Source organism: Ascidia mentula, chromosome 8 (assembly GCF_947561715.1).
Source record: "Ascidia mentula chromosome 8, kaAscMent1.1, whole genome shotgun sequence".
Classification (NCBI taxonomy): domain Eukaryota; kingdom Metazoa; phylum Chordata; class Ascidiacea; order Phlebobranchia; family Ascidiidae; genus Ascidia; species Ascidia mentula.
In genome coordinates, this window is record NC_138573.1 from 3,620,203 (window position 1) to 3,645,130 (window position 24,928).

The window sequence follows — 24,928 nt, forward strand, 5'->3', positions numbered from 1 at the left end:
ATTTATATTTTGACAAATATATCCAACATTTTTGGTGGTTTACCAAAGATTTGTTCTTTACGTATGTACAGCATTGGATATTTTGTCAACAAAAAAGTAGTTGCTAGACTGAACTTTTAATCGCATGATGTCGCTAGAATACAAATTATAAAAAAAATTCGATCCAAAACCCACGCAATTAACGAAAATCAATCAAAACAACCCCTTTCTCTGCCATTGCAGCGTTTTTTTAGTATTATGCAATTTGTAACAAAATTGTTGAAATAATAGCTAGGCATAGATTGTCATGTCATATTCTACGGAGGATTATGACAGAAATTTTCGACGTAACGAATTCCTTTAAATTTCATTGGAAAATTATATTTTTTGGATTTATGCGAGTAAATGGGTTGGTTAAAAACATTAACTTGCCCAGCCCATACATATACAACGACCAGATAAAACTTACGGTACGCCACAAATTGGACGTTCAAAAAATCAAAACTGTTTAATCTTAACTTTGATTCTTTATCGGGACATGGTTATCTAAGGCATAAATTCTGCTGAGATATCGACTTTATATGTTGTGATGATTTTTAGGCAATCACATTGTTGCGTTTAATGCGTGTTCTTCTAATGACTCCTTATATCCGACACCAATCAGGTAAACAATCTGCAATTATTATTGTACCGCGCTTGGTTTGACCTTTGTACGTGGGAACGAATATAAACAGTTCCAACATTAAATTTTTTTTTTTGTTACAACAACTACAACAACGACAGAGAAAAGAGAAACAAAACACGAGATTAAGAAACATACGCTAATACAAAAATCAATATTAAATTACAAAGTATTACATTTCAATTTAAATTCATTCACTTTATTAGTTCTTAATGCAGTTTTTTTCTGCTGCTCTAACTTGCTGTACTTGCCGTCGAAACATAGTAAAACAGGGTTGCACTTTGGCCACTTTACATTTGTAAACACAAAATCTTGCTATTAGTGAAATTAAATTGATTAGTTTTTCCCGGTTCGTACAACATTACAATTTTCATGTTAATATACACTGTGTTCGCTACAACATCACATCATGTGGTGATTCGTAGCGAAAATAAATTCCGCTAGGTTACGCCGTTTTAGGTTTCCTTGGCTGCACCAAGACGCGCCAATCTTCTCAAGAACCACTTCAACAGGTTGTGTCTGCCTAACTGCTTTGTGAGCCAAATGATTTTTAAAGTTATATATAAAATAATTATGTGTTTTCAATTTGCACTCTATTTGAGAAAGATGATGTGGAATTTTTTGATGAGCATTTAGACTATTATGTTTATGTAGACGAGATAACTTTGATATAAGGTACAAACAAAATAGCCAATGCAATAGTCGAGAATTTCATGATACAGAGAATTATATGATTGTTTGTATTGAACATTTACAAAACCGTCAGTTATGTTCCTAACTTCGATATGTTTTACATGCAGAAGTATAACAAATGTGCTACACGTTTGTGTGAGTGATGGCAGTCACGGCTATCAAAATCAATAGCAATGATGCAGCCGTTGATGGAATTGAGAAATTATGGGGGTCAGGCTTTCATCCACACAAAAGAAAAACCCCGGAAAAACTGCTTCACAGATCTGACATGCTGTTTAATGAACAGGTGGAATGAACCACAAACACTGACATGTGGATGGTGACAATATAAATATTTATTTTTTAGTTACAAGCAGCACATCAAGCTATCAATGAATTTGCTTATGTAGCAGAAAATTATGAAAGTGCACCAACCATTTTTGAAAAGGAAGAACACCTTCTTGATATTTTCGTGTATAACAGACTTGTAAGTTGAAAGTAATATATACCTTTTTGCTATAATTCAAAGAAGTAAAAATAATCATGTTTTGTCTGTAGATTCAACATCTCAAAATAGTTTTGGAAATTTTGGGAAATATCAACAAAGAAATCAAGTTTGGAAGAAACAAACTTCATGCAGCAGTGAAAAATCACAGTGAGGTAAATCTGGTTGATTTCTACCTAGCATAAGAATTACTTTTATTTTTCAACTTTGCATTTGACTGTTTAACAAGTCACAAACAAAGAGTCAACATTAATTACCATGAATGTGTAAAACACAAAAATAAGGTATAAAACAAGTAAATGATGATATTTGGTATTACTTAGGATGCAGAACTTATAAGACAAAGGATCTCATGGCTGGAAAGAAGGCTTGAGACCATTGTGAAGGAAAATACGTTCACAAAACTTATCGATTTTTTCAAGGTGAATAGAAAAAAATTAAAATTTGCTAAATCTCAAAACCTCAAATTACTTTGTTATTGAATAGAAACCAGATGGGATAAAAACATTACTTGCACAAAATGATTTTGACCAAGTTGGAAAAAAGCAGCATATGGAAGGACTGGTAAGTATCTTCGTTTGGGGCCATGTGCACTAAAATTATTCAGAACTCTTTGGTAATGAATTGTCTGCAGCCAACTCGTAAAGGACTAGTATGACTATTTTGGATATGATATCAATGTTAAGGGTGGCAAAGTATAAATTAGTAACTTTCGTTTCACAAGGTGCGATCTCAAAATGTTGTTTCTCCACCAAAATCAATCTTACAAGGAACATCCACCAGGACTTATTTACAGCAAAGAAAGGCAGTAACTTTGCCACCGATTGTTCCTGAAACAGGTGTGAAATTTCAGCTAAAATCATTTCAGTTTCTTAATTATTGAGGCCTGTGAAAGCAAAGAGTTCTGTTTTTTCAGCTGCCATTGATTTGTCTCAGGATGATGAAGCAGAGAAATATTGGCAAGGTGACCATCACCGATTTTCGTATACAGAGAACATGGGTCCTCTATTGCAGGTTAGAGATAGTTGTTCTTCTAAGATACTAGGGTAGGCAGTTTTTTTTTATGTTTTTAAGATTTGAAATAGAGTTAAGGTTGTATACTCCAGGAAAACCGTAACTGCTTAGAACCCCTTGGATACTAAAGTAGAAGTTTAAGTTAAAAATAAGAAAAACTGGGATATGTCCTATACATGCCACATTGCATTTTAGGAAAACCCCATATCTTATCACAGCATTGGCTTGGCTGTCCCTGGAAACTATGTGGACAGATGCATATTTTCAGCAGATGGTGAAAAACATGGAAATTTGCCATGGACGAGTGAACAAGATCCGATGAAAGGAAAGTTTGATATATCTGTAAGCGCTGTGTTATGCATGGGGTTATAAAATGGAAATAATGCATATATTTAAGAAGTTATGGAAAAAGTAAAAGATTTCGGCAGAGTTATTGAATTATTTTTAGAGAGACGATTTGGAGAAACTGCTGAAGAAAATTCATCGAATCCAAGAGAAAATATATCTTGCTGCCAATTTGTCTGTAAACTTTGACCCGACAGTAACCAGTGAGAAAGGCGTTAAACCACAAAGTCGGGAATTATCAAGGCAGCAAGGTAAATACGCACCCTTTGGTTAAACTCATGAATCAAACATATAACCTGTGAACTTCTTGTGTGAAAATTCCAGAGCGTTCTCCACAGACGGGTTTGTCTTCCACTGTGTCAATCACCGGAGAAAATAGAGGTAATTTTTTGTATATGTTGGTTATTTCTCGCAACATAACTTTAAAAAAGTGACCAAGACAATGTGAGCGCCCTTTAACAAACCACAAACAGTGGGATACTCATCCATTTGTGTCACGACATTACTTAATCATTTGCATTGTTACGTAGCGACCCCGAATTCTACACCCTTTGTCTTCAGGAACCTCTCGTTCTATTGTTGCCGGAAGCCTTGCTCGAATTTCTAGTTCTGCCACTCCGAACAGCAGTTCACGTACCTCGTCATCGGACTCTTTTCTCCCAATTAACTTCTACGCCGAAAACGAAGCGGGATTTCCTCTGACAAAGACGGTAAAATGTCTTTTCAGCTATAAACGATAAGCAGTGCCGGATTAACCAAAGGCTAACTAAGCACATTAAATAGTTTGTGGCCAAATAGCATACAATATCTACTAAATACCTTTGCAAGGTTGACTTTATAAAATAGATTGTCCGTCAGTGCTTTTACCCTTAATTTTGGTGAACGCGACATATTTTCAGGTCGCAATTTGCCTTGGGGCCAACGAAGCCTTAATCCTGTACACAATGTTTTCTTTATGTACATATTTCTGTATCCGTGTCCATCGTACTTTAAGCTTATTTTTATCTCCTTGATGTAGAACTTAGGGAAGAAATATCCACACTGCTGTGATCGTTGGTGCGACGCAAGGCCGAGTGAACATGGCACAGCAAATCAGCCTACGATCGTTGATCAACATGATCTACTTAATAAGACGAAACTGAGGCTTTTTATTCCAAAACGGTTAAAACAGAGGTACTTTACGTAACCCACAATCTTCGCGTTTTTCTCTCTAAATTTTCTCACATTTTCATCGCATGATTTGTTTTGATGCGAAACTAGAACGTTGACAATAGAAAAAAAACTTGGATTTATATAATTTGCATTGGCTTATGTATAAAGAAATGAATTTAAATTGATTGCCTAATGAAATCACTCTTTGACCAACGCGGTTTCTGTAACTTCCCAACATTCACTGTATTGAAAATGTCGAGAGAAACAACGCAGGCATTATAAGAGCAAGTAAAACAATTATTCATGACCAATGCTGCCAATTGTTCAGAAACAACATTGCGAGGGACCTCATTACGCCATCTAGCGTCACATCCAACAGATCATTCCGCAAAGTGAACAACACCGTCCGCTTCGTCGAAAAACTGAAATCATACGGCGGGAATTCCCTGTCTGAGATGCAGAAAGACAGAATTCATGTTTGATCAATTTCTTTCGGTTACGTCCGAATAGTTTTTACAGACCTGCTTTTCAGGAACTTTTGGCGACTCTTTCAACCTCGGAACGCGTTGATGATCGGATTTATGCGGCCAGATCGCTATCCTCACTGGGTGTCACTGCCTCCGACGACGTGGCACCGCTTTTGGTTGAAAATCTCGGCAAAGAAAATTCCCCGTTAGTTCGTTACGAAATATCCAAAGCAGTGATTAACCTTGGTTCGTATTGTCTTCCTTTAAGGTTGTGTTGTGATTGGTTTTAGGGTAAACCCGTTAACCATAAAATAAACACTGTACCTACAAGTTTTAGATTTTATGCGATATTAAACGACAACGCAATGGCATTGTAACTATTCCAGGCGAGTGGAATTCCGGCGCAATTAAAGAGCTGAACCAACAGCTGTTGAAAGGTGTAAAGGAAGTGTGTTTGGACGTGCTTGAACACTTGTCTTGCAGCGAAGGAGCGACCACGATGCATTTGCAAATCGACGAGTTGCCTCAACTTAAATTACTGATTGAGGTGTTTGGAGAATTGAGATTTGTTTCAAAATAATTTTGCTTGGGTGAAACAACGCTTGTTCTGTTGCAGACTCTCCAAGCCATGGTGCAGAAAACCGACCTGGATGAGGAAATTTCTTTTCAGGCGGCTGTGTGTCTTGGCGTGCTGTGTGGTATTTACGACGAAAAGTCGGCAATGTGCACCACTAAGAAACTGCTGGGCGTTGTTCAGGTCGGGATTAATAACTAAATACAATGTGTGGTGGAATCACTGTTTGCATTTGACTGAATATGTTTCATTACATTTACTTGGAAAAAATTATTGGAAAATTGTTTGCCAAAACTATGTCCATAACAGTGTGTTATTTTCAGTCGACAAAGAATTGGAGTTGGAGCGCACAAGCACTTGAAGTTCTCGTCAAAAGATTAAACCACTGTGACGAGGTTACGTTAAAAGCCATCATCACCCAGATGAATAAAGCAATTAAGTGGCAAGACCGGTTGGCAGCGGCTTTGCTATTGGGATACATTGGGCCTTCCAGCGTAAGTAAAATGCACATTATCAGCTCTCGTCTTGTGATACAGGTCGTAGCTTGTGCAGCGGATGTCTGAAAAATGCCGTGTGTTTATAATATGGACAATTTTTTTGGTCAGATTTTTCGAATAATGAGTGAAGATGATATTTTTTCGATTCTCGACGCTAAGATATGGGATGACGCGAAGCGGGAAGTTCGCGTTGGAGTCTCACAAGCGTTCACGTCACTGGGGATGAGACAACGGTAAAATACGATTACATCTTACATGGATGACAAAGTTTTGAAACACGTCGAAACCTATAGTCAATCTAGTGTAACAATGTGCAGTTTTGAATCGATGCTTTTTATATAACTGAGTATACTATACAAGAAATGTGCCAATAATAATCTGTGAGTTGCAGACAGATGACTGTCGACGTGCTTGCCGACACATTAGCAATACATTACTTTGTGGTGGCTTTGCAGTCAACGTTGATTCGTTAGGTACCAAACTAGGTACAAACTGCCGAAGACACGTAAAACAGTAGAACAGGCATGGCCAAAAAACTGCGTGGGAGCCAATGGTCTTGTCGGTTCTGTGTCACGAAAATCATGTACAAGCAATGAGCCAATAATGCAGCCTACTAACCATGCGTTATTGACTTATTGTTTGAACATGATTTTCGTGACATAGCGCCGCAACACTATTGGTAAAGTCACCACAAAGTACAGCCTCTGTCTGACTAGTTTATAACCGGACCGTCGTCCGTCACCAGCTGCTCTGATGAGACCGGATGAGTCAAAAGTGTACACTCATTTTCTGGAGTTTACTATCTGAATAATGTTGATGTCCCAACCACAAAGCAAACCAACGTTACTCGGCTTATTGCTCGCATAAATCTGCCAGAATTCCTGTAGAAACATATGTTTGCCACAGGCTTTTGGAGGCACTTGATGAACGCATTAATGCCCCGAGCGCCGAAATCCGATCCCGCGCTGTGATGTCCATGTCAGCAGCGGGAATAAGAAGCGACAAAACCCTTCGATCTCTGGTCGAAATGCTCGGCCTTGATTCAAGTGACTACGTTCGCTTGCAGGTAAATCTTACTCCGTATGGAAGTTTTAAGTGTGATAATATGTAACATTCCGTGTTTAGCATCAGGATTGTAATCAAAGGCCTCTAGAATTAGCCTTCTTTTCGGCCTTAAGATAGGTGGTCTGAAAGCATTTATTGAAATCAACGGTTTACCGTTTCATTGCAGATTATTCGAATGTTCCATGCCCTTGGAATCACTGATATTCGTGTGGTGCGAGCGCTGAGGGAGAGAGAGAAGGGTGGAGGTCCACTCGGAAGGTTAGTTTGTGGCGAAATGTTTGTAACATATTTGTACTACGTACACTTGTGTAGTGGCGAGGTAGAAAATATTTCTTACCTGAACAATTAAATTTCACTGGAAGACAAAACAAAAAAATCTTTGCATGTTGAGTTCGAACAAAGTTTTATAAATTGAATGAAAATTGTTTGTTTATTGTACCGCGAAGATAAGATATGAAACCCACTATGGAGTTTAGTGTTCCATACTGGTCCTCCAACGTACCAAATTCAGTAAAAGTAAGCAAATTCATTTTTTTGTTTTCAGAGAAGCGTCAAAGGTTCTGGCTGCTCTCAATGTTCGCCTAACAACCGCCGCCAGCTCTGGAAATAGTCGACAGCGCTCCAGAGGAAGTAGACGTCTTGATACTTCCAACAGCAAGCGTGCTATCTCATCATCGTGGGCCTCCTCGCCATGGGGAAGAAATGTACACACGGGAATCTCGGATTTCCGTGGCCGTAACAAGTCGGGCAGTCCTACGCGAAGTCGCCGTTTTACTCCGGGCTCAGGTTTGTCTTCAGCTTTCGATCAGGACTTGTCGCCACCCCATTATCAGATTGTTTCAACGGCGGTACAAAAGCTGCGTTTGTCTGCTCAGAGCATGCGCAGAAACGACAGTCGTAGAACACACCTGACGAGTGCCAGTAGTTTCTTTTAAACACATGTCGATGTTTGGCCTAAAGGCCTCTTCCCATAACATTCCAGATATATGCGGTCTCGTTTTTCCAACACGTCTCAGCATATCGGTTGTTTTTTTTTTATTATTTTTTTGGAGCATAAATATTTTGTTTATGATCAAATTTTACTGTTCTATTTACCTGTTTTTCTCCAATTATGCACTTATTTTTTCTATCAAGCTTTATCACAGTTTGCGTACAGTTGAAAAACCACTATCAATCCGGACTAGTAAAGTTCATATTGCAACTTGCCAGCTTGTTACTGTCAAGTTATCTATCATGTTGTGTTGGAGGTGTTTATCAAACCGCGTACCACTGTTTTGTGATTTATTGGTGTGATCAAATATAAAACCGCTATGATAAGTGCCTTTTATTTTCCAGTCCATGAGCAAATGGGCATGACTCCATATTTCTTGGGCATCCATCAGGATGATTTATGTGGAACCAACAGAGCTTGGTTTTGTGAAAGTTTTTGTCCGATTGTTTTCTCTTTTTATGTCGCTTTGGTTGTTCAACAATTGTCCAATCTCTTAAAGAAACACTTCCTCTTGTCACTTCAAATATCTAAAAACACAAAAAAAGAACTAAGACAAAGGTATTTTACTTATTCCTATGTAATTAATCTAGTCCCTATGTAATATAATTTTAATAGTTATTCCAATCGAAACAGTTTCCTCCCATATAGTTCATACTATCACCTGGTGATGGTTTCTGAGTAGTGTTTGTAATCCACCACACTCTTGTTTCATCAAATCTCTTGTAGACGCGTCGAGCAAAGCAATGGCTTCACATAGTTGCATATTTCCACCATGGTTCCACCGACCACCTATAATTTGTTGATCAAACACACATTGTGTTGATATTGCTGCCATGCATATCATAATTTAAAAAAATCTTTTCTTTGGGGTGAAACATCAGTAAATATAAATCTATACTGCCAGAAGGACGGATTCTTTAAAATTACAACTTAAATCACTCAAGAAGAGTATTTTGCTTGTAGGATAAAAGATTGCTTTTACCTGATTGCTTTTCTTTTAAATTTATGGTTTTTAAAAGATGAGTGGTTAATTTCTCAACAACATCCAATTGAATTTCTCTATGAAGTTTTGTGCAATTTCTAACTTCTTGTTCTTTGGGTCTGGCAGTAAATGACGTATTGCCTTTGTTGGTTTCTAAAATCTTTTGAAGGTTGTGAAGTTGGACTTGGTAATCTGTTTCCTTATGTGTTCTTTTCATTCCCATAAAACAAACCTAAAAAAAAGAATGTTGTGTGTTTAAATATTTCTTAACCACTTAGTAGCAGAAAATCAAGAATAAATTTGCCATGTTTACTGTATTAGAGTCACAGAAGCAAAAACAAATGTGTTATACCCGCTTTGTGGAAGGTATTCTCATCACATCTACAGACACTTCAAACCCACATTTCTGTGACAAAGCTTTGACATAGTCCAGGTAGTCATGGTACTGTCCATTGGTAGACTGTCTTCTTTCAAACTTCCCATACAAATCAAAGAAACAACATGGCAATACCCAGAAACGAGTGCGATAACCACTTCTATAAAACAAAAGTGTTGTAAAACAACAATTATAACTGCAAGTCAAATGAACCACCTTGCCGTCATTACTGGAATCCAGGGTGTGAGCTCATCTGAATGGTTGCCCAATATCCAATCATACCCAGATACTAGGTTCTGGTCATTTGGAGTAACTGTACTCTCTTCAAGACAAGTACCATTCCCATAAATCTTCCAAACCTTTCTTTGCTTTATGTCAACACCTTTACCTGGATACTGTGAAAATAAATAGGTTTCAAGGAGGATTTTAGGATTATTATATTTCTGATTGTCAAACATACAAGTTGACATATATATATATCATTTTATGGTCGCTTAGATAACAACTATTTTCAAATAAAATTGATTCCAACTTTTTCTGTTCTTGATTAAAGTCCCGTAGTATGTGTTCTTCTTTATCTAGACTATAGTCTTGTTTTATAAAGTTATGGGTACTTCATGTAGAACCAACAGTTTAGTTTTGTGAACTTACACCCTCAGAATTCAGTATATGTACTAGTAACCCATTTCCACATCCCAAATCAATGAAAGATTGTTTTTGTCGAAGTCCCAACCTCTCATACTCTCCCTCCCACACAGTCATGAGGTAAGTTGCAATTGCCACATCTTCATACACATACTTTTGTGGGTCCGTGACTTCCGGCCAAATCTACACCAAAAGTAAGATACTTTTACTACTTATATATTTTGACGTTGTTATGGGAAGCAGATACCTGTGCAAGATGTAAGCCATACTTTTTCTTTAACTTGCTGTACAAAATGGTATATTTTTCTTGATCAATCAGGGAATGTGATGAAGGCAATGCAGATTTGCTACTTGGCACATTATTGCACCACTTCAGCAGATTTGGAAGCAAAGTCAGCTTCAACCAGTCTTTAGTTACAAAGCAGTCTTTCAGAAGATCTTCATTACTTTTTATGTTGTGATGAACAGTATCAACTTGTTTATTCCACACAAACACTAATATGAAAGGCTGTTGCCCATTGTTGCAGATGTGCTGTATTATGAGGTAGGTGGGTTTGCTACTAAAAATGTTATAATCCACTTGCATCGGTGTAAATAGATAAAAACCATTCCCAGTAGTTATAACTTCACAGCAAGCCTTGTACAAATCAGGTTGCTTTGGCACTAGTCTGCGCATTTTGTAAGATACATCGATTAATGAAGTTTCGATATTTCTCTGGCAAGCTGGACATACTTTGTGATTTAGAAGAGTTTTGTTTATGTTATCTTTGAGTTTGCCATCAACACTCTCATTTGATATGACAGCACATGCATGCACTTTACTGCATACATTTGGTCGAGTGATCCACACATTTACAGCTGCGTTGAAGACATCTGAGGTGTTGGTAACAGGAGCAGAGTCAACAAGTTGCCACATTTTTAAGATTGTTTCTAATATTTAACATTCTGCAAACATCCACTGTATTTTTTAAGGTAATGATAATGTGACTCATTTTTCAAATAAAAAGAACACTCTTCATACAACACTATTCGCTGATACTGAAAATGTATACAAATTAAAAATGTACACAACACTTTGAGCATTTAGGCCGAATCACTCTAGTCTTTAGATGGACAAAGTACTGTAAAAATTAGGAACATAAACTGTATACCCTGCAGAAGATCACAAAAAAATAAAACAAAATGCGTAAAACTTGGAAAATGGGTGACGGGTCACAAAACTGGTTCGTGAATAATTATTTGGCCATTTTTTGAGCCACTGGCAACTTGCATAAACGTTGGCGAAAAACAAGTAGAAAGCACCATGCTTCTATGACCAAAGCAGTATGCCACATCATGGAGCTGCTGAGGTTCTATGTCCACATATGGTGGTATCACTTTATCTGAGCTGTCATCCCACTGGTGTCGCTCTGCCACCCTTCCAGACATATGATTTCTGTAATCAGACATGGCACTGTCCAATGACATAACTCTGATCCCATACCCAAATGGGGAGGCAATTAATCGTCCACAGGGTGAATAGCAAATTTCTTGTATGTATTCTACACTTTCACTGCCATCTTCTTTGGCATAATGTGTAGCTAAACCCCTTGGAAGAGGCAAGCTATGTTCATCATTAATGCAGTGTTCTGCCCAAGTGTTGTTTCCTTGCAGACCACCATTGTAGTAAGACCAAGTATTGTGGACAGACGTGTACTGTGCAAATAAAGATACGCTTACAAAGCATAGTTGTGTTTATTGCTTGAAGAAATGTGTACCTTGGCAATGGAAGAAGACAGTCGATCATATCGCAATGCAATTGAAAGGTTTTCAGGGTGAACATCGATTGATTGGCAAAACACAGTGCAGGGACTTTTTTCATCAGCATTATATCCGTAATAGAGCTCTAAATGATTCCGCCTTCATCCATCAACCAAAAAATAAATTTTTGCAATGTTTGCATGTTCGCTAACATTTACATCCAAAAATAATTTTATACCTTGAAAGAGGCTTGGACTGATCTTCAAACTTATCAGACCGATCAACTTTTATTTCATTTGATTTAAAAGATACTGAATGGTCACCATATTGGCCTAGGCACCTTATATCACATATGTCTTCACGAAGACTTGTTAGCTTGACAACACAAATAAAACTTATTGACATGCATTCTCTGAGATATTAATATAAATGGTGATATAAATCTCAACATACTTGAAGATTGTGGATTGCTATAAGATCAGCTGTTTGCATGGAACTTATGTACATGCTATTGCCGTCTGCAGAAAGGCGCATTCTCATCAAATTAGCACACTTCAAAAGAAGCTTTGGTTCACATCGTCCATCTGGCAGTGGACTAAATTAACAAAAACGCTATTTTACATGAAACTGAAAAACATTACCAAATCAGTACCCATGAAACATATTTAAGCATTGGTTTGGATTTGGACTCACTTGTTTATGTCCCATTGCATAATCTGATCATCAAAACTAGCCGATACCAATGATTTGGATGGTTTGTGGTATTCCACATTTTTTACCCAACCACAGTGACCTCTAAGATGGTGTACTTGCTACATAGAATGTTTATTTTTAATAGTGTGCTACATGCAAAAAATTATGTCAACTTTTGTTAACACACAACCTCTCGTAAATTGCGTACATCCCACACAGATATGTTTGTGTCATCAGAACAAGTGGCAAACAATCTGCTATCAATGAAGGTGATTGTGTTACAGTGTTTTGTATGCACATGCTCTTGCTTGGATATAAGTTTATTTGTCAATGGATCAATTACCACAACAGCATCGTTTTCACAAGCAGCTACAAGTAGCTTTCTGCAATCAAAAAAACATACTTTACTTAAAGGAAATAAGCATGTTTTGTAGGCATTCTCAAGCAGCTTAGAAACGTTTATTTCTCCAGTTTAAAATCAGCTAGATTTTTTTAATCAAGACAAACAGATTTTGCGGAAAGAAGCATTGTTGGTGTCCAAGAAACAACACATTAAAGGGTTTAAAATTACAAAGGCTCAGGCTCACTGCTACCTCTAGGAGTTTTGTAGATTTTCAATTAAAGTGTACCCAAATGTATTTCAAGAAGTACCTTAACATATAGATTAGGTCTTACCCATCGGGAGAAAACTTCAGTCCAAATACTCCGCGGTACCCAACGTCTGAATTTGAACCAACTTCGCCGTTCTTTCTATAAAGACTTTTCCATAACTGGCGTTGTATGGATAATTTACTTCTAGAAGCTGTGTTGCCTAAATCGCGACGATTTAACCACGAATGTACAGACATTGTAAGTTTTATCGCCAAGCACACATGTTGCGGACGCCTTCTTGTTGGTAAAACAAGGCAAACTCATTCAACCATCACACAACTTGTTTTTGTCACGTGCCTTGTCCTCGCCTGAAATGCATTTGCTTCAGAAAACACACACAATTGATTGAAGACAATTGTTTAGAATTGTGGAGCATTGTACAACCAGTTTGAGTAGCATATGATAATGCAAAAAATTGGCTTAGAAATAAGGTTAGTCGTCATGTATTTTTCTTTTATGTTTTATATCCGAAAGGAATTAATTGCATTCGCGATAGTGTAGACAATTTACAGGCACACAGGTCGTAATTATTTGTTGTGAGTTGTAGTCAAAATGTTTAGTCCTAAATATTACATTTTTTGTGTTTTCGTACCTGTGCTTACATTTGTACAAAAAAAGACGCAACCCGACAACAAAATAGGGAAAGTCCCCAACATAAACCCAATGTGTATCATTGTAATTGTGATGTCACTGTAGTGTGTTCATGCGAGTATATTATGATGTCACATTCGTGTTGTTTTTGTAAATGCTGTTTCACACCGACCGCATAAACGAAGTAAAATCGGAAAACTTTATCATATAGTTGGTTTGTTTACGGCCAGATCAAACAATGAAGAAAAAGAAGCTGTACAAGGACTGGGAAAAGACCAAATGCGACATAGAAGATGCTCTGTCGGATGGTGTATACTGCGCTAACGACAATGAACTTTGTTTGGAGTCTGGCCTTCAGGTTAAGCATACCATTTCTCATTATCCCAGTCCTGTATTCAGTGTCACTTATCACGAAGACAAAAAGGAATGTCTAGAATATTTTGTAATAAATTACATGTCGGCTGATACTGGAGAGAGCAGACTTGTTGAATGGAAATACAATCCTATAGATGGATCAAGCAAGCTCTCAAAAAAAGTTACCATCAGGCAATGTCTTAAATTTCTCCTGTGGATTCGACCACAACATGCTTTTCTAGGTGCATTTGTTTGAAAGATTAACATACTGCATAATGAATTATAAACTGTTTCCTTTTACAAACCCTAGAACTAAGTTTCACATTTTGCATATCAGCTTACTGTGAGGACATGACTATCCGAGGGTACAGTGGTCTCACATTCGAGGAAAAGATGAGATTGAACATTCACAGCACAGTTTTGTGTATGCTTTACATTGAGGAAATTGATGAACTTGTCACCGGTGGACAGGCCAATGTTACATCCTGGAAAGTGCGAATGATAGAGTTTGGTTTGCCTGTGGAACCAAAAGAACCGCCTTTAATATGTGATGTCAGAGGTCAGTGTAATTAAAGCTTTTGAAGCATTTTTAAACTTTCCAATTATTTTGATGAGGTGCTCTTGGATATGAGCAGGCGGAATTGTTTGAAACAGCAACATATAACTTCTTTTTCTAATATTATTTTTTTATTTTTACTTTATTGGTTGGCTATGCATACATATCAGTTACAAGATTTGTTATGTTTTTCTAACCTCCAGAAACCAGAGAATGGGTGAAGAGACTTGCATATGATAAATCAACCAACACAATATTGGTGCTGACTGATCAGACTGTTTACATTGTAAGCATGAAAACGCGTCAGCAAGTTGAAGTAATTCACAACTCTCATGAAGCCTCTTTGACATACTGCACATTTTATCGGCCATTTTCCTACTTCATCACTGCTGCTAGGGATGGTACTGTTCATGTTTACCACACAGGTACAAATATTTCATAGTGCAAGTGCCTACAAATAACCCTTGCTTTATGCTTGAATGTATGTCCTTTGCCAGAATGCAAAACCTTACGTTTGTTTAATATACTGTACAGATGTATTGTTTATTCTGCTTAAAACAGATAATAAGTCATATGAGATATAGAGAAGGTAACTTTGCATTGAGCAAAAATATCTATAGAAAAATCAGTGTGTAGTATGTTATGGGTCATGCATGGAATATATCAGTGAGCGCTGTCATCCAAATAGTCGTTGTAATAACTCAGTTAATTGTTCTTTAGTTAAGTTTAAATTTAAAATTCACAGCTGCACAAGCATTGATTCACACGTTCTCTGCTCACCGAGATGGCATTACAGGTTGTATAAGCTTACCACACCAGCCTGTCCTTATAACCTGGTCACAGACCAGTGGAAGTGTTCGAATGTGGCGATTGGACACTTTTGAAGTGGCAAGTGAGAACACATTTTCTGAAACAATATCGTTTTTTCAAATTGTTGGAGATAGCAGGGCATACTACCAGTCAGACAGCCTTGTACGCATTTTTCACATCAACGTGTTGTACAACATACTTGCCACTGTGAGTTCAGCTATTGAGTCTTTCAAGCTTTGCAGCATTCGGAGAAAATTGTTGGATAAACATACAGTCAAAGTGTTGCCCAGTCATGTTCCACAGAAAGTCCATTTTGTCGATACAGCTCATTCTGATACAGACATTGAATCTAAAGACATTGTCAAGTTAACAGATAATAATCAACCACATGAAATAGATCTTCCCAGTGGTGGAACACAAATTGATTTCAGATTAGTTTGTGTGTTGGATGATCACAGCATACTGGGTGTTTCACCTGTGTCTGGGTCAGTGCTCAACATTATTTATCCATTGCCTGAGATGAATAAGCCATGTGTGGGAATTGATCTTGAAATGAGTGGAAGAGGATGCTATATTATATTGTGTGATGGTACTTTAATGGACTTTGATTGTTCCGTCAATCCAGGTCAAATTGGTAACATTGTTAAAACAGAAAGGAGACAGCAGGTAAATAATATGAGTTTACTGGTTAGCTGTTGTATGCACAGTGGTTTTCAATTTCTTATGTAAGTACTAAAAATGACAATTGAAAAGTAAATGTGTTAGGTGTTGAGTGTTACAGCGATGGAGATTTACTTACAGGATGAAAGTAATATATGTAAGTTTGCACTATTTTATCCAACAAGTTTTGGCCAGTTAAAGTTTATTGTAGAATGCTGCAGGCAAGCGACAACAAGGCATTTTTGTTGGTCTTGACAGTGGTTACATAAAACTCTATGATGGAGGACAGGCTTTCCAGGAAAAAAGAGAAAAAGGTTTTGATTAGAATATTTGTCACCAATTGTAGTATCTTCAACATCCCCACTGACATTTTAGGAGTTTATGGTCGCAGGCGAAGCACAAGAAGGAGAAAGAGTACTGTCAATGAATTTGGTCCATACCTGCAAATGGACAACGTCAAAGTACTAGTCATATACCTTATAATTAATAACAAAAATAGACTAATAACAACAAATTAACTAGTAATATGTTTGAAATATTTTTTTTAGTAATATGTTTCTTATCAGGCCCACGCGGGTGGAGTTAATCTTCTGCATGTCCCATTTGAGGGTAGTTTCTTAATTGATGACACTGAGCATGTCTTTCCTGTCAAGAACATTTTGTTGTCTGGTGGAACTGACTGCAAAGTGATTATTTGGAAAGCTTGTGGTGCAGAGTCTGGATCACCTTTAGTCTTTGATGTAAATATCCCGATTGTTTTGTTTTTGTGAGTAAATCAGTTGATAAATGAACCACTTACAATATTTACACTCATTATAAAAGTTTTAGAAGAAACTTATTTTTTGTCTTAGGTCATTCTAACCAAGTTAAGATTTGTGAAATGGCCAGAGGAACCTACGTGCATGGCTCTCACCAACAACGTTATTCTTTCTGGTTTTAAAACAGGACACATTGAGTTAATTAAGTTAAACTGGAAGAGTTTTTACTCCTCCCAAGGTTTATAAATGAATTACAACTTTATGAATCCTTGCAAAGTTTTGTTGTCATATTTTTCAGCACAAATCAAAGTTGAGCACAATGCATTCATCTTGACATCAATAAGTAAGATTCCTGTGGACCCTGAGCTGCAACACAAACAATATGTTTTATGTGCCAGCGAGTCGCATACACTAAATCTCTTTGCCACTTCAGGAAAAGATGGCATTATCAAAGTTTGGGATTGCGACGGACAATTGGTTTGTGAATTGCTTAAGTTAAATTTCACATACATATGCAGATACTGAGCTTCCAAAAAATGTTTTGAGGTAGAAAAAGTAGTTTTCATTACCTGTGAGTCACAGACTGTAACTCTTGTTTAGCCTAAGGCACCTTTAGCCTTCAAGTGCTAACTCTTAGAATTTAAATTTATCCTAGCTTATTTTGTTTAGGTGCGCGAGTTACTCCTTGGAGATGTTGTGCCTTCTGTGTGCTTTGCCAGCGGTCGAGATTTACTTCTTGCCCTTAGAAACCACATTGTTAAAATTGAATGTTTTCGCTACTTGCCAACTGATTACCTTGAAATGCTGCTTGAGGCTGTGGAGGCTGATAGTGCTCCATTCTTAGAACCTGAGGAGCCAATACTCCTGGAGGGTGGTGTTGATGGCCAAGATGATGTTGTGTCTCTAGATGATGAGGAAATGGACACAGGTTAATTTTAAATGCTGTGTTGTACTATATCTTTGTTAGGATTTTTGGCGGTTATTAATGTAGTTTTGCTGTAATTTCAACTGAAAATATTCAACGGAACTCCACTCAGTTTGACGTTTGAAGCGGTAAGTTCATAATGGTTGGATAATACAATATGTAGACCCTTTCCCGGCGACAAAGACAAAAATTGACCCACGAAGTCAGAGAAAAATGAGTTTGGCGTACGCTCAATCTCGTCGGAAACAGTTGATGACCACGAGACGGGCTCGCGATGAAGCCCAATCCGATGATGACGATGAATATAACGAAACTGAAGTAAATTGAAAAAATCGCACAGGGGATGTGATGCCAACTTTAACGACTAATCATTCGCAGGATATTTTGCAAAGTGAATCGTTGGATAATTTACAGAGCTTGTATAGGAAAGACACTCCAGTGGAGTGGACAGTCGACAAGGCGGCAGCATTTAGTAATTTTGTTTCACTCTATTTCGTGTCGTTTGCGTTAGATTAACAAAAAAACTTTATGTTTAGTCGCAACTCTGGATGCTGAACGCATGGCCCGCTCTCCTGTGGCTCCGGACGGTTTTATACCGAACTCTGTTATCAGAGAACGAGTCCAACCCGTCAGACCATCCATGTGGGCCATTCCCCCAACTCGTTTGGCGCGGCTGCGTGAACTTCAGTACAAAATGTCTGTGTTATTTCCCACGCGTAAGTAATTCCCATCTATCCAGTTTCTTTCACATACAAATTTCTACTAAAGCCAACCATTTTAAAGCATGTCAATTCCTCAACCCCCAAATGCATACCATTTACCCAACTTTAGGAGCGACAGTACAGGCAGCTTGGAGCCGTTTTTATTCAGTAGTATTTTAATGCCTCCATTAAAAGATCTTTTGTACTTGTGTAAAACTGAAGGTTTGTCCAGAGTAGTACTTTACTCGCGATTGACATTCTTGCAGAAGCCATCTCCTTGTCATTTCTTGGTTATATGGAAAGTGTTGCAACTATAGAAGAACAGTCCCAGGTTGTAGAAGAAATGCTTCGCCCAAGTTAGTAAAAACGTCGTGATATTTTCCACTAGTTTGAAACAATTTTTGCTCCCACAAAGCCCAGGACAGCAAATTTGCGATTCCAGTAAGTGGATATAACCGTTTGGTTGAACTGAAACGTTACTTGCGAGGTCGCAGAGAAGAAGGGAAGCTTAACATTGTCATACAGGACAAAAGTCCTTCCACTAGATCAAGAAGCGTGACGCCTGTGAAAGATGTAGGTTCAGATTTTTAAAATATTTCGGTTTAACGCTTTGTCGTTTAGATGTTTCAGTTCACAGCACTGTTCGAAAGGTTTGCTTGTAATGATTAGGTTTACAGGCTTCGCAGCCCAGGCCAATCAATTATTGCGTTGGCTTATAATGATTAGCATATTAGCTTTATTCATGCTACATCAGTAACAAACTGCATGAAAATAATTAGTTATGTACTGTCAGTTTTATACCGTATTGTGCACTATTTTTGTTGAAATGTTGTTATTCCATGAGAACAAAAGTTCTCATGGATATCATTTTGCTTGATATTTTCTGCAGTAATTTACGTTTAAACGTGTGATATGCTCACAGATAAAAGATGCCGACCAACCGCCTAAAATTGTGAACGCCCCTGTTTCTCCGGCACCACCGAAAAAGTCCGCCCAGAGTGAGCGGCTGCAACGCTTGCTCGCACAACTGTCACGTGAGCGATGGTGTCCAACCATGATGGGCGTGGCAAACATGGAGAAGGGCCTTCTGCTCGTGGCCGACGTGTTGAAACAAACCAGCGTCAACATTTGCTGCGAAATCTGCTCCTATGTGGCAAGGATACAGGATGCTTGTGTTGAGTACCAAAAGGCTCATGGAACAAAGTAGGGAAACAACTTTCTATTTCTGGTCTATATTCTGTTCGACTGGCAGAATTAAACGTATACTTTTAATAAACCTGGTTGAAGCCTTTTAGTTGATTAGAGGTGAAATGTCGGTGAATAAAATCATACGTTTAATTTTGCCAGAAGGACAGATAAATTGAAATATAATATCTGGCAGCAACAGCAACATAATATTTGTGAAACAACTTTCTTTTTTATACTGACTGATATCATTAAACATTAGTATGACATCCATTTTATATGTGTTTGGGAAAGTATATGTTTAAGTTTCGTTAAACGTAATTGCATTAGACGGTTGCCGCATTTACTTGCAGCCAGATACTTTCTTTTATGGTTTTGTTTCGTTCTGTTTTAAGTCCGTTCACCGACACTCTGAAAAAGGTTTACAGCGAGCAAGTTGCCCAACTTCTCTTGCAAAATTCACCAGAACTGCAGAGAAAAGCAGCTGAATGTTTGGCTTGGTTGGATAATGTGTTTTTAAAGGCAAGTGAATATTATGCGTGGTTTACTGATTCTTGTTCTGTGGTGAAATAAAATAAGTACACGTTTCGTGTACACGTTCACACATACATCAATGCGTAAAAATCAATTTAAGTTTACGCTTCTTGCTTTTCACAAACTTTGAATTATGTTTTGTTTAACAAATAATAACAAAGCAAACACCGTTAGCGTGGACTACCGTTCGCCACTTACAAGCAATATCCTTAGTTATAAATTGATGCCCCCAGCATGCTGATGCCATCAAACAAACAAACCTTTACATTGCTTTGTAGAACACTGTAGTGCATCACATCATGCCAAGCTTTTTGCAAACTGACGATTGGGGATTAAAGTTTTTTACAACTGATGATCAGGTCGTGACTTCCACTGCCAGGGGTATGCAGTTTCTTTCTGAACTTGTGTCGGTCGAACGTCTTGTGGCCATGACCCGCCTTGCTGACATCAACCGCTTGAGGGATACGCGAGCCAACGAGGAACAAGTGTTGTCCGGCGTTGTTAAAGCTCTGAAACACCAAGGCGTGGACATTATCGAATTGGAGGTGTCCGATTTTTACCGTAATATTGTGGTTGTTGAAGTGGCTTAGAGTGATGGCCAGTCCGAACTCGTTTAAAACTAATTTTATTAAAACTCCAATTACAATTTGTAAAGTACTTGAGTAAACGACCTTGTCTTTGTGTGGTATGGATTTGCGACGTTAATTTCGTGTTTGATAATTAGTTACATTTCCCGTTAGAATTTGTCATGCCTATAGTCAAAAGCATACATGCCAGGCGAGTTAAATCGGTGTTCTTCTCAGGCGTGGGCTTCATTTGTCCTTCCGATTCTTGGTGCGCGTTCTGAAGGACCGAAGCGTGTCCCAAGTTCGAGACCCACACGTCCACAAACATCTACTGATTATCTCCAGGGTGAGTCAAACTTACAAAACAAGTTTGCCTGTTGACAATCTTTCCTTATGGGTACATCAAGTTCGTCACATATATTTTTAAGCAACTATCCGTCAAGAGTCAAGATAGTCGGAAATAAATATGTGATTAGTATTGTGGAGTGTTCCTGGTAATCTTGCGATTGCATAAACTGCTGCGTTGTTTCGTAATAGTGGTAGAGATCCCCAACATACATTCGAAGGTTGACTGGCAAAGTTGTGTGCTTGAGCACCAGTATATCTTTATCACAATACAACCCGAAAAACCGCTGAGCTCCTGTTACTCAGTTGGTAGAGCGTTGGGCCTGGTAAACGTAGGATCGCGAGGTCAAACCTCACCGGGAGCTCGATTAATTTTAGTTAATCCAGCTAGGCTGCAATGACTGGGCTGCGAAGCCTGTAAACTTAATGTTTAGAACTCTAATAACAAACATTGATCTATTGGTCAAGAATAAAGACAGTGTAAGTCGGTATGTTCGTCCTTCGGTTCGCTCTTTTATGCTATGTCTACTATTTAACTTCCAGTCTGTTAATTGTGTTCCCTCATGTGGGCAGTTGGGACACTGGCAAGACGACCCAGCGTCGTCATCGTATCAGAAAAGGACGAAAAAAAGTTTTGCATGGAAACTGTTGACGAAAGTGGCAGCGATACCAACGCGTCTGCGTACATGCATTACCGAAGGTAAGCCATAGACTGATAGACATACTGCTCACATTAACAGGAAATTTACAACACAGTGGTTTTGTATGTTGCAGTGATGCTCCTTCAGCAGGCGACACAACGGCAGGAAAAGGTAATTTTGTTGGGGGGGAGGGGGGTCTTTTCGTAAAGTCGCTAAGACCGAGGTCGTATCAACAGGCGTACGAAGAAGTAGTTTAACCGACCGGCAACAGAAACTTCACGCAAGAACCTCTCAAAAATCCGACTTCGACGGACAGCAAGTGGTGGATATGTTGCCGCCAGTTAGTTTGAGACAGTCCATGCGACGTACGTCCGCATACTCTTCAACCGGTCTTAGGTATTTGGTTATTTATGTTGCCACAATGTACCGCATACCGTGTTGGATTTAAAATAACGCAAATACGTTGGTTTCAAGCCGTGTTTGCTGCAGCCGCGTGTCATTGAATTGCAAAAAAAATGATGATATGTCGAAACATGTCAACGGGAATTTTTTGAGAATTATTGTTGCCCTACACATGTGACAACAGATTCTTGGCTTCAAAATAATAAAATAAAAAAATGGTCTTCTTTGCACTTGATAAATATATTTCTTTATAATTTATTAGCAAAGCTGTTTGAAAAGGTATCTAGAAACTGTCGAAAAAGAGCGAGGATGCAGATTTAATCCTGAACAAACAAACTCTCTTAATCTGGGATAAAGTGCTTTAAATGCCCCACAGCCACTTTTACCAAAGCGAACGTCGCAATTGACTTTGATCCGAGATATAACCTTAATCCTGTTCCCCCACTATTGCGACCCTCGAGTTGTTTCGAGTGTCGATTGTTGACAGACGTACTTGTACTTTGTAACTTCTCGCACAGAGCGCTTGAAGTTCGTTCGAAGGAGAGCAATTTGCGCAGGGAATCAGTGCGAGTGTTAAAAGTGATGAGGAGATCTTCTAACTTCCGCAGCCAACAGGACCTCACAGAGCTATCAGCTCCTGGTAAGTTTGAAAGTGTCTGTGTGGAAGTTGCAAATACAATTTACAAAGCTATTATTACATAGGATAAGCTTAAAAAGCTTTTGTTTTCAGGCTATTGCACTACAAGTATTTTGCACCTTTTTACAAAAGTTGTTACTTTGTGTGTCCGTATTTTCGGGTGTAAACATGTAAGGTCAGGTGTTTTAACGAGAGAGAAACCATGCGTCTTGCCTAAAAAATTGTGTCAAAACCGTTTCATGTGCTGTACTTGAAAGTACGGCTTCCCTGGTAACCTAGTTGCAGCGTGTAAATAAATGTTTTGTTTGTTCAAACGTTACGCAATAATTTAACTGCAACTCAACGACGTTCTGTGATAACCGGATTTTTCCCGGCACCAAAGCTTACGGGCAACCAACCGTTAATTTGCTTTTAATTCGCATAAAGCGGTCAGATAAAAAAACAGAATTTTTAGATGAACTCGAACTTCACTTTGTTAAAACTGTAAGTGTGGCAGTGCGATAAACAATATGTTTTCATGCAAACCTAGTCCATCTAAGTGAAACTTTGTGTTGTTCCTTTTAGCAGATCAACTTCAAGGGCGTCTCAGCACCGCTGGCCTCGAAACGCCGGAGATGTCGGCACCTTCACGTTCAAACCTCGTACGTATGTCGAACATGTTGACGCCATCGACGCGCAGAATCTCACCGGCGCCCTCTAACGTTCATCATACCACAGCTGTTTCGTCCTGTTGTGCGTGTAGCTCGGTGAGTGAAAGCTAGTTTGGGCGATTTTTAAAAATTTAACAAACGCAAGTTACCAAAATTTCACTTTATTGCAATGTTTTAAGCTGTAAGGTGTGTGAGAACAATTGGTTGAAACATGGATTGAAATCAAATTTGAATGTTTTATACATTTAGTGGCGTAATTAACGCACGAATAGTTTTAGTCTGTGGGATAGGGTGGTCCATTTATGGTTTAGTACGATTTGCGGCCGCAACCATAACAATTAGGCTAAGCGAATTTTTTTAGCCAACCCAACATATGCTACCAAACAACGAGTTACCTCCATGAAAACTTCATAAAAATAAAAAAAATGATCAAAAAGAAATATTTTTATGTGTTCTGTGGGGTGCAAGAAATTTTGTTACGGCGGCCCGCTGGTCCGTGTCTGCACCACTCTGGATATAAAGGATAACAATAGGGACCCAAATCAATGTTATTCTTTATATGCTGGCTAAGGACGACAAGACGCAGACGGATGTCCGCATATTTATTCGACAACCCTACAACCCCCTATCGCCAAACAACGGTGACTGTTTAAGCGATACGTCATCCAACCTTTCCCAGCACACCGGATCGGAAAGTGTTTATGAGGAGGTGGGTACGCCGCTAAGCATCTTAAAACATGTCACCAAAAACACACACGATTTTTGTTTAGTCCTTGTCGTCTGGTTATCCTAAACAACTATCGTCGGAGTGCCTTTCTGGGTTTTCATCGACCCTGGCTTCCACCACTGTCCTTGAAACGGAGGAAAGGGACGGCGATTGGAGGAAAATCATTGGACATTTAAGGAAACTAAGGCTGAAAAAGGACGACCGAAAAACTAATGCTGAGTGTGTTTTTCAAATATGTTTTCACCAGGTTGAGGATGTATGTTTGATGCATATCTATTTATTTAGTGCCCATATACCGGACATCATAAGAAGTAGCATTGTTACAACTCTAACGAACAATCTATTTCAGGGGGTGCTCAACGACAGACAAGCAGGGCCGCAGTCGCTCCATTGAACCATCTATTTGCTTCGGGCGGCGGGTGCAACCCCTAAATCGTCGTCGACCCACATTAAACAGAAACGCAGGGTTGTTGGTTGGAGTTGGCCACTTGGGCATTGTTTAACTCACATACAATTCAAGTTATTGCTCGTTCGTTCTCACTGGGTTGTGGAAACGATATTTCAGTGTAGCTATAGAAATAGTCGGGCGAAAATTTTATGAATAAAGCTGTAACTCTTTGTTGTCAAAATTCTGTTGTTACGAGTTGATTTTTGTTTATAGTGCACAGTTAGCACAAATATTATGGTGAGTGTGGTGTGAAAAACTAGCAACACCAGAAAGCAGAGTGCATACAAATTTGTTTTTGCTTTAAATCCCGATAACGAGTCGTTAGTTGCCTATGTCCGCTCTGGTCAATGTGTCAGCACTTTAAACGAAATTTCTAGTTCATGATGAGCCTGCAAGCACCTCAAGCTT

General features: G+C 38.5%; 4 protein-coding genes across 6 annotated transcripts; 2 read left to right on the forward strand and 2 right to left on the reverse strand.

The window, feature by feature from the left end:
• Nucleotides 1–1,211: 1,211 nt before the first annotated feature.
• LOC145910546 (uncharacterized) lies at nt 1,212–7,893 on the forward strand. Its single transcript, XM_082997703.1, has 22 exons — nt 1,212–1,336; nt 1,462–1,640; nt 1,701–1,820; nt 1,892–1,993; nt 2,162–2,260; nt 2,325–2,402; nt 2,563–2,677; nt 2,755–2,852; nt 3,048–3,194; nt 3,301–3,448; nt 3,522–3,578; nt 3,759–3,907; nt 4,216–4,370; nt 4,678–4,825; nt 4,882–5,062; nt 5,203–5,363; nt 5,433–5,573; nt 5,714–5,884; nt 5,996–6,120; nt 6,794–6,953; nt 7,119–7,210; nt 7,497–7,893. Exons 2-22 carry the CDS (start codon nt 1,497–1,499, stop codon nt 7,885–7,887), a joined length of 2,982 nt encoding a protein of 993 aa, XP_082853829.1. The 5' UTR covers nt 1,212–1,336; nt 1,462–1,496; the 3' UTR covers nt 7,888–7,893.
• A 367-nt stretch (nt 7,894–8,260) lies between these two features.
• Nucleotides 8,261–10,862, reverse strand: LOC145910547 (putative tRNA (uracil-O(2)-)-methyltransferase). 2 transcript variants are annotated; one of them, XM_082997705.1, is made up of 8 exons: nt 10,680–10,821; nt 10,194–10,614; nt 9,953–10,129; nt 9,518–9,696; nt 9,278–9,461; nt 8,926–9,157; nt 8,605–8,732; nt 8,261–8,470 (listed from the first exon to the last, which is right to left on the reverse strand). In XM_082997705.1, the coding sequence occupies exons 2-8, from the start codon at nt 10,530–10,532 to the stop codon at nt 8,261–8,263; spliced, it is 1,449 nt and encodes a 482-aa protein (XP_082853831.1). In that variant the 5' UTR covers nt 10,533–10,614; nt 10,680–10,821. The 2 variants fall into 2 exon arrangements, with proteins under 2 accessions (XP_082853831.1, XP_082853830.1); XM_082997704.1 differs by having other exon boundaries at nt 10,194–10,862.
• A 277-nt stretch (nt 10,863–11,139) lies between these two features.
• LOC145910548 (DDB1- and CUL4-associated factor 10-like) lies at nt 11,140–13,275 on the reverse strand. Of its 2 annotated transcripts, none has more exons than XM_082997708.1 (7): nt 13,055–13,275; nt 12,570–12,762; nt 12,380–12,498; nt 12,140–12,281; nt 11,925–12,061; nt 11,704–11,845; nt 11,140–11,641 (listed from the first exon to the last, which is right to left on the reverse strand). In XM_082997708.1, exons 1-7 carry the CDS (start codon nt 13,225–13,227, stop codon nt 11,159–11,161), a joined length of 1,389 nt encoding a protein of 462 aa, XP_082853834.1. In that variant the 5' UTR covers nt 13,228–13,275; the 3' UTR covers nt 11,140–11,158. The 2 variants fall into 2 exon arrangements, with proteins under 2 accessions (XP_082853834.1, XP_082853832.1); XM_082997706.1 differs by having other exon boundaries at nt 12,567–12,762.
• Nucleotides 13,276–13,754: 479 nt separating this feature from the next.
• Nucleotides 13,755–24,694, forward strand: LOC145911033 (uncharacterized). The gene is made up of 28 exons (XM_082998266.1): nt 13,755–14,217; nt 14,313–14,534; nt 14,735–14,956; nt 15,277–16,007; nt 16,107–16,155; nt 16,217–16,315; nt 16,377–16,462; nt 16,568–16,741; nt 16,853–16,979; nt 17,037–17,236; nt 17,429–17,687; nt 17,848–18,002; nt 18,063–18,156; nt 18,221–18,400; nt 18,652–18,741; nt 18,801–18,958; nt 19,308–19,588; nt 19,966–20,092; nt 20,383–20,649; nt 20,908–21,016; nt 21,589–21,715; nt 21,790–21,827; nt 21,893–22,052; nt 22,577–22,698; nt 23,260–23,441; nt 23,917–24,054; nt 24,116–24,291; nt 24,422–24,694. The coding sequence occupies exons 1-28, from the start codon at nt 13,860–13,862 to the stop codon at nt 24,573–24,575; spliced, it is 5,085 nt and encodes a 1,694-aa protein (XP_082854392.1). The 5' UTR covers nt 13,755–13,859; the 3' UTR covers nt 24,576–24,694.
• Nucleotides 24,695–24,928: the final 234 nt, after the last annotated feature.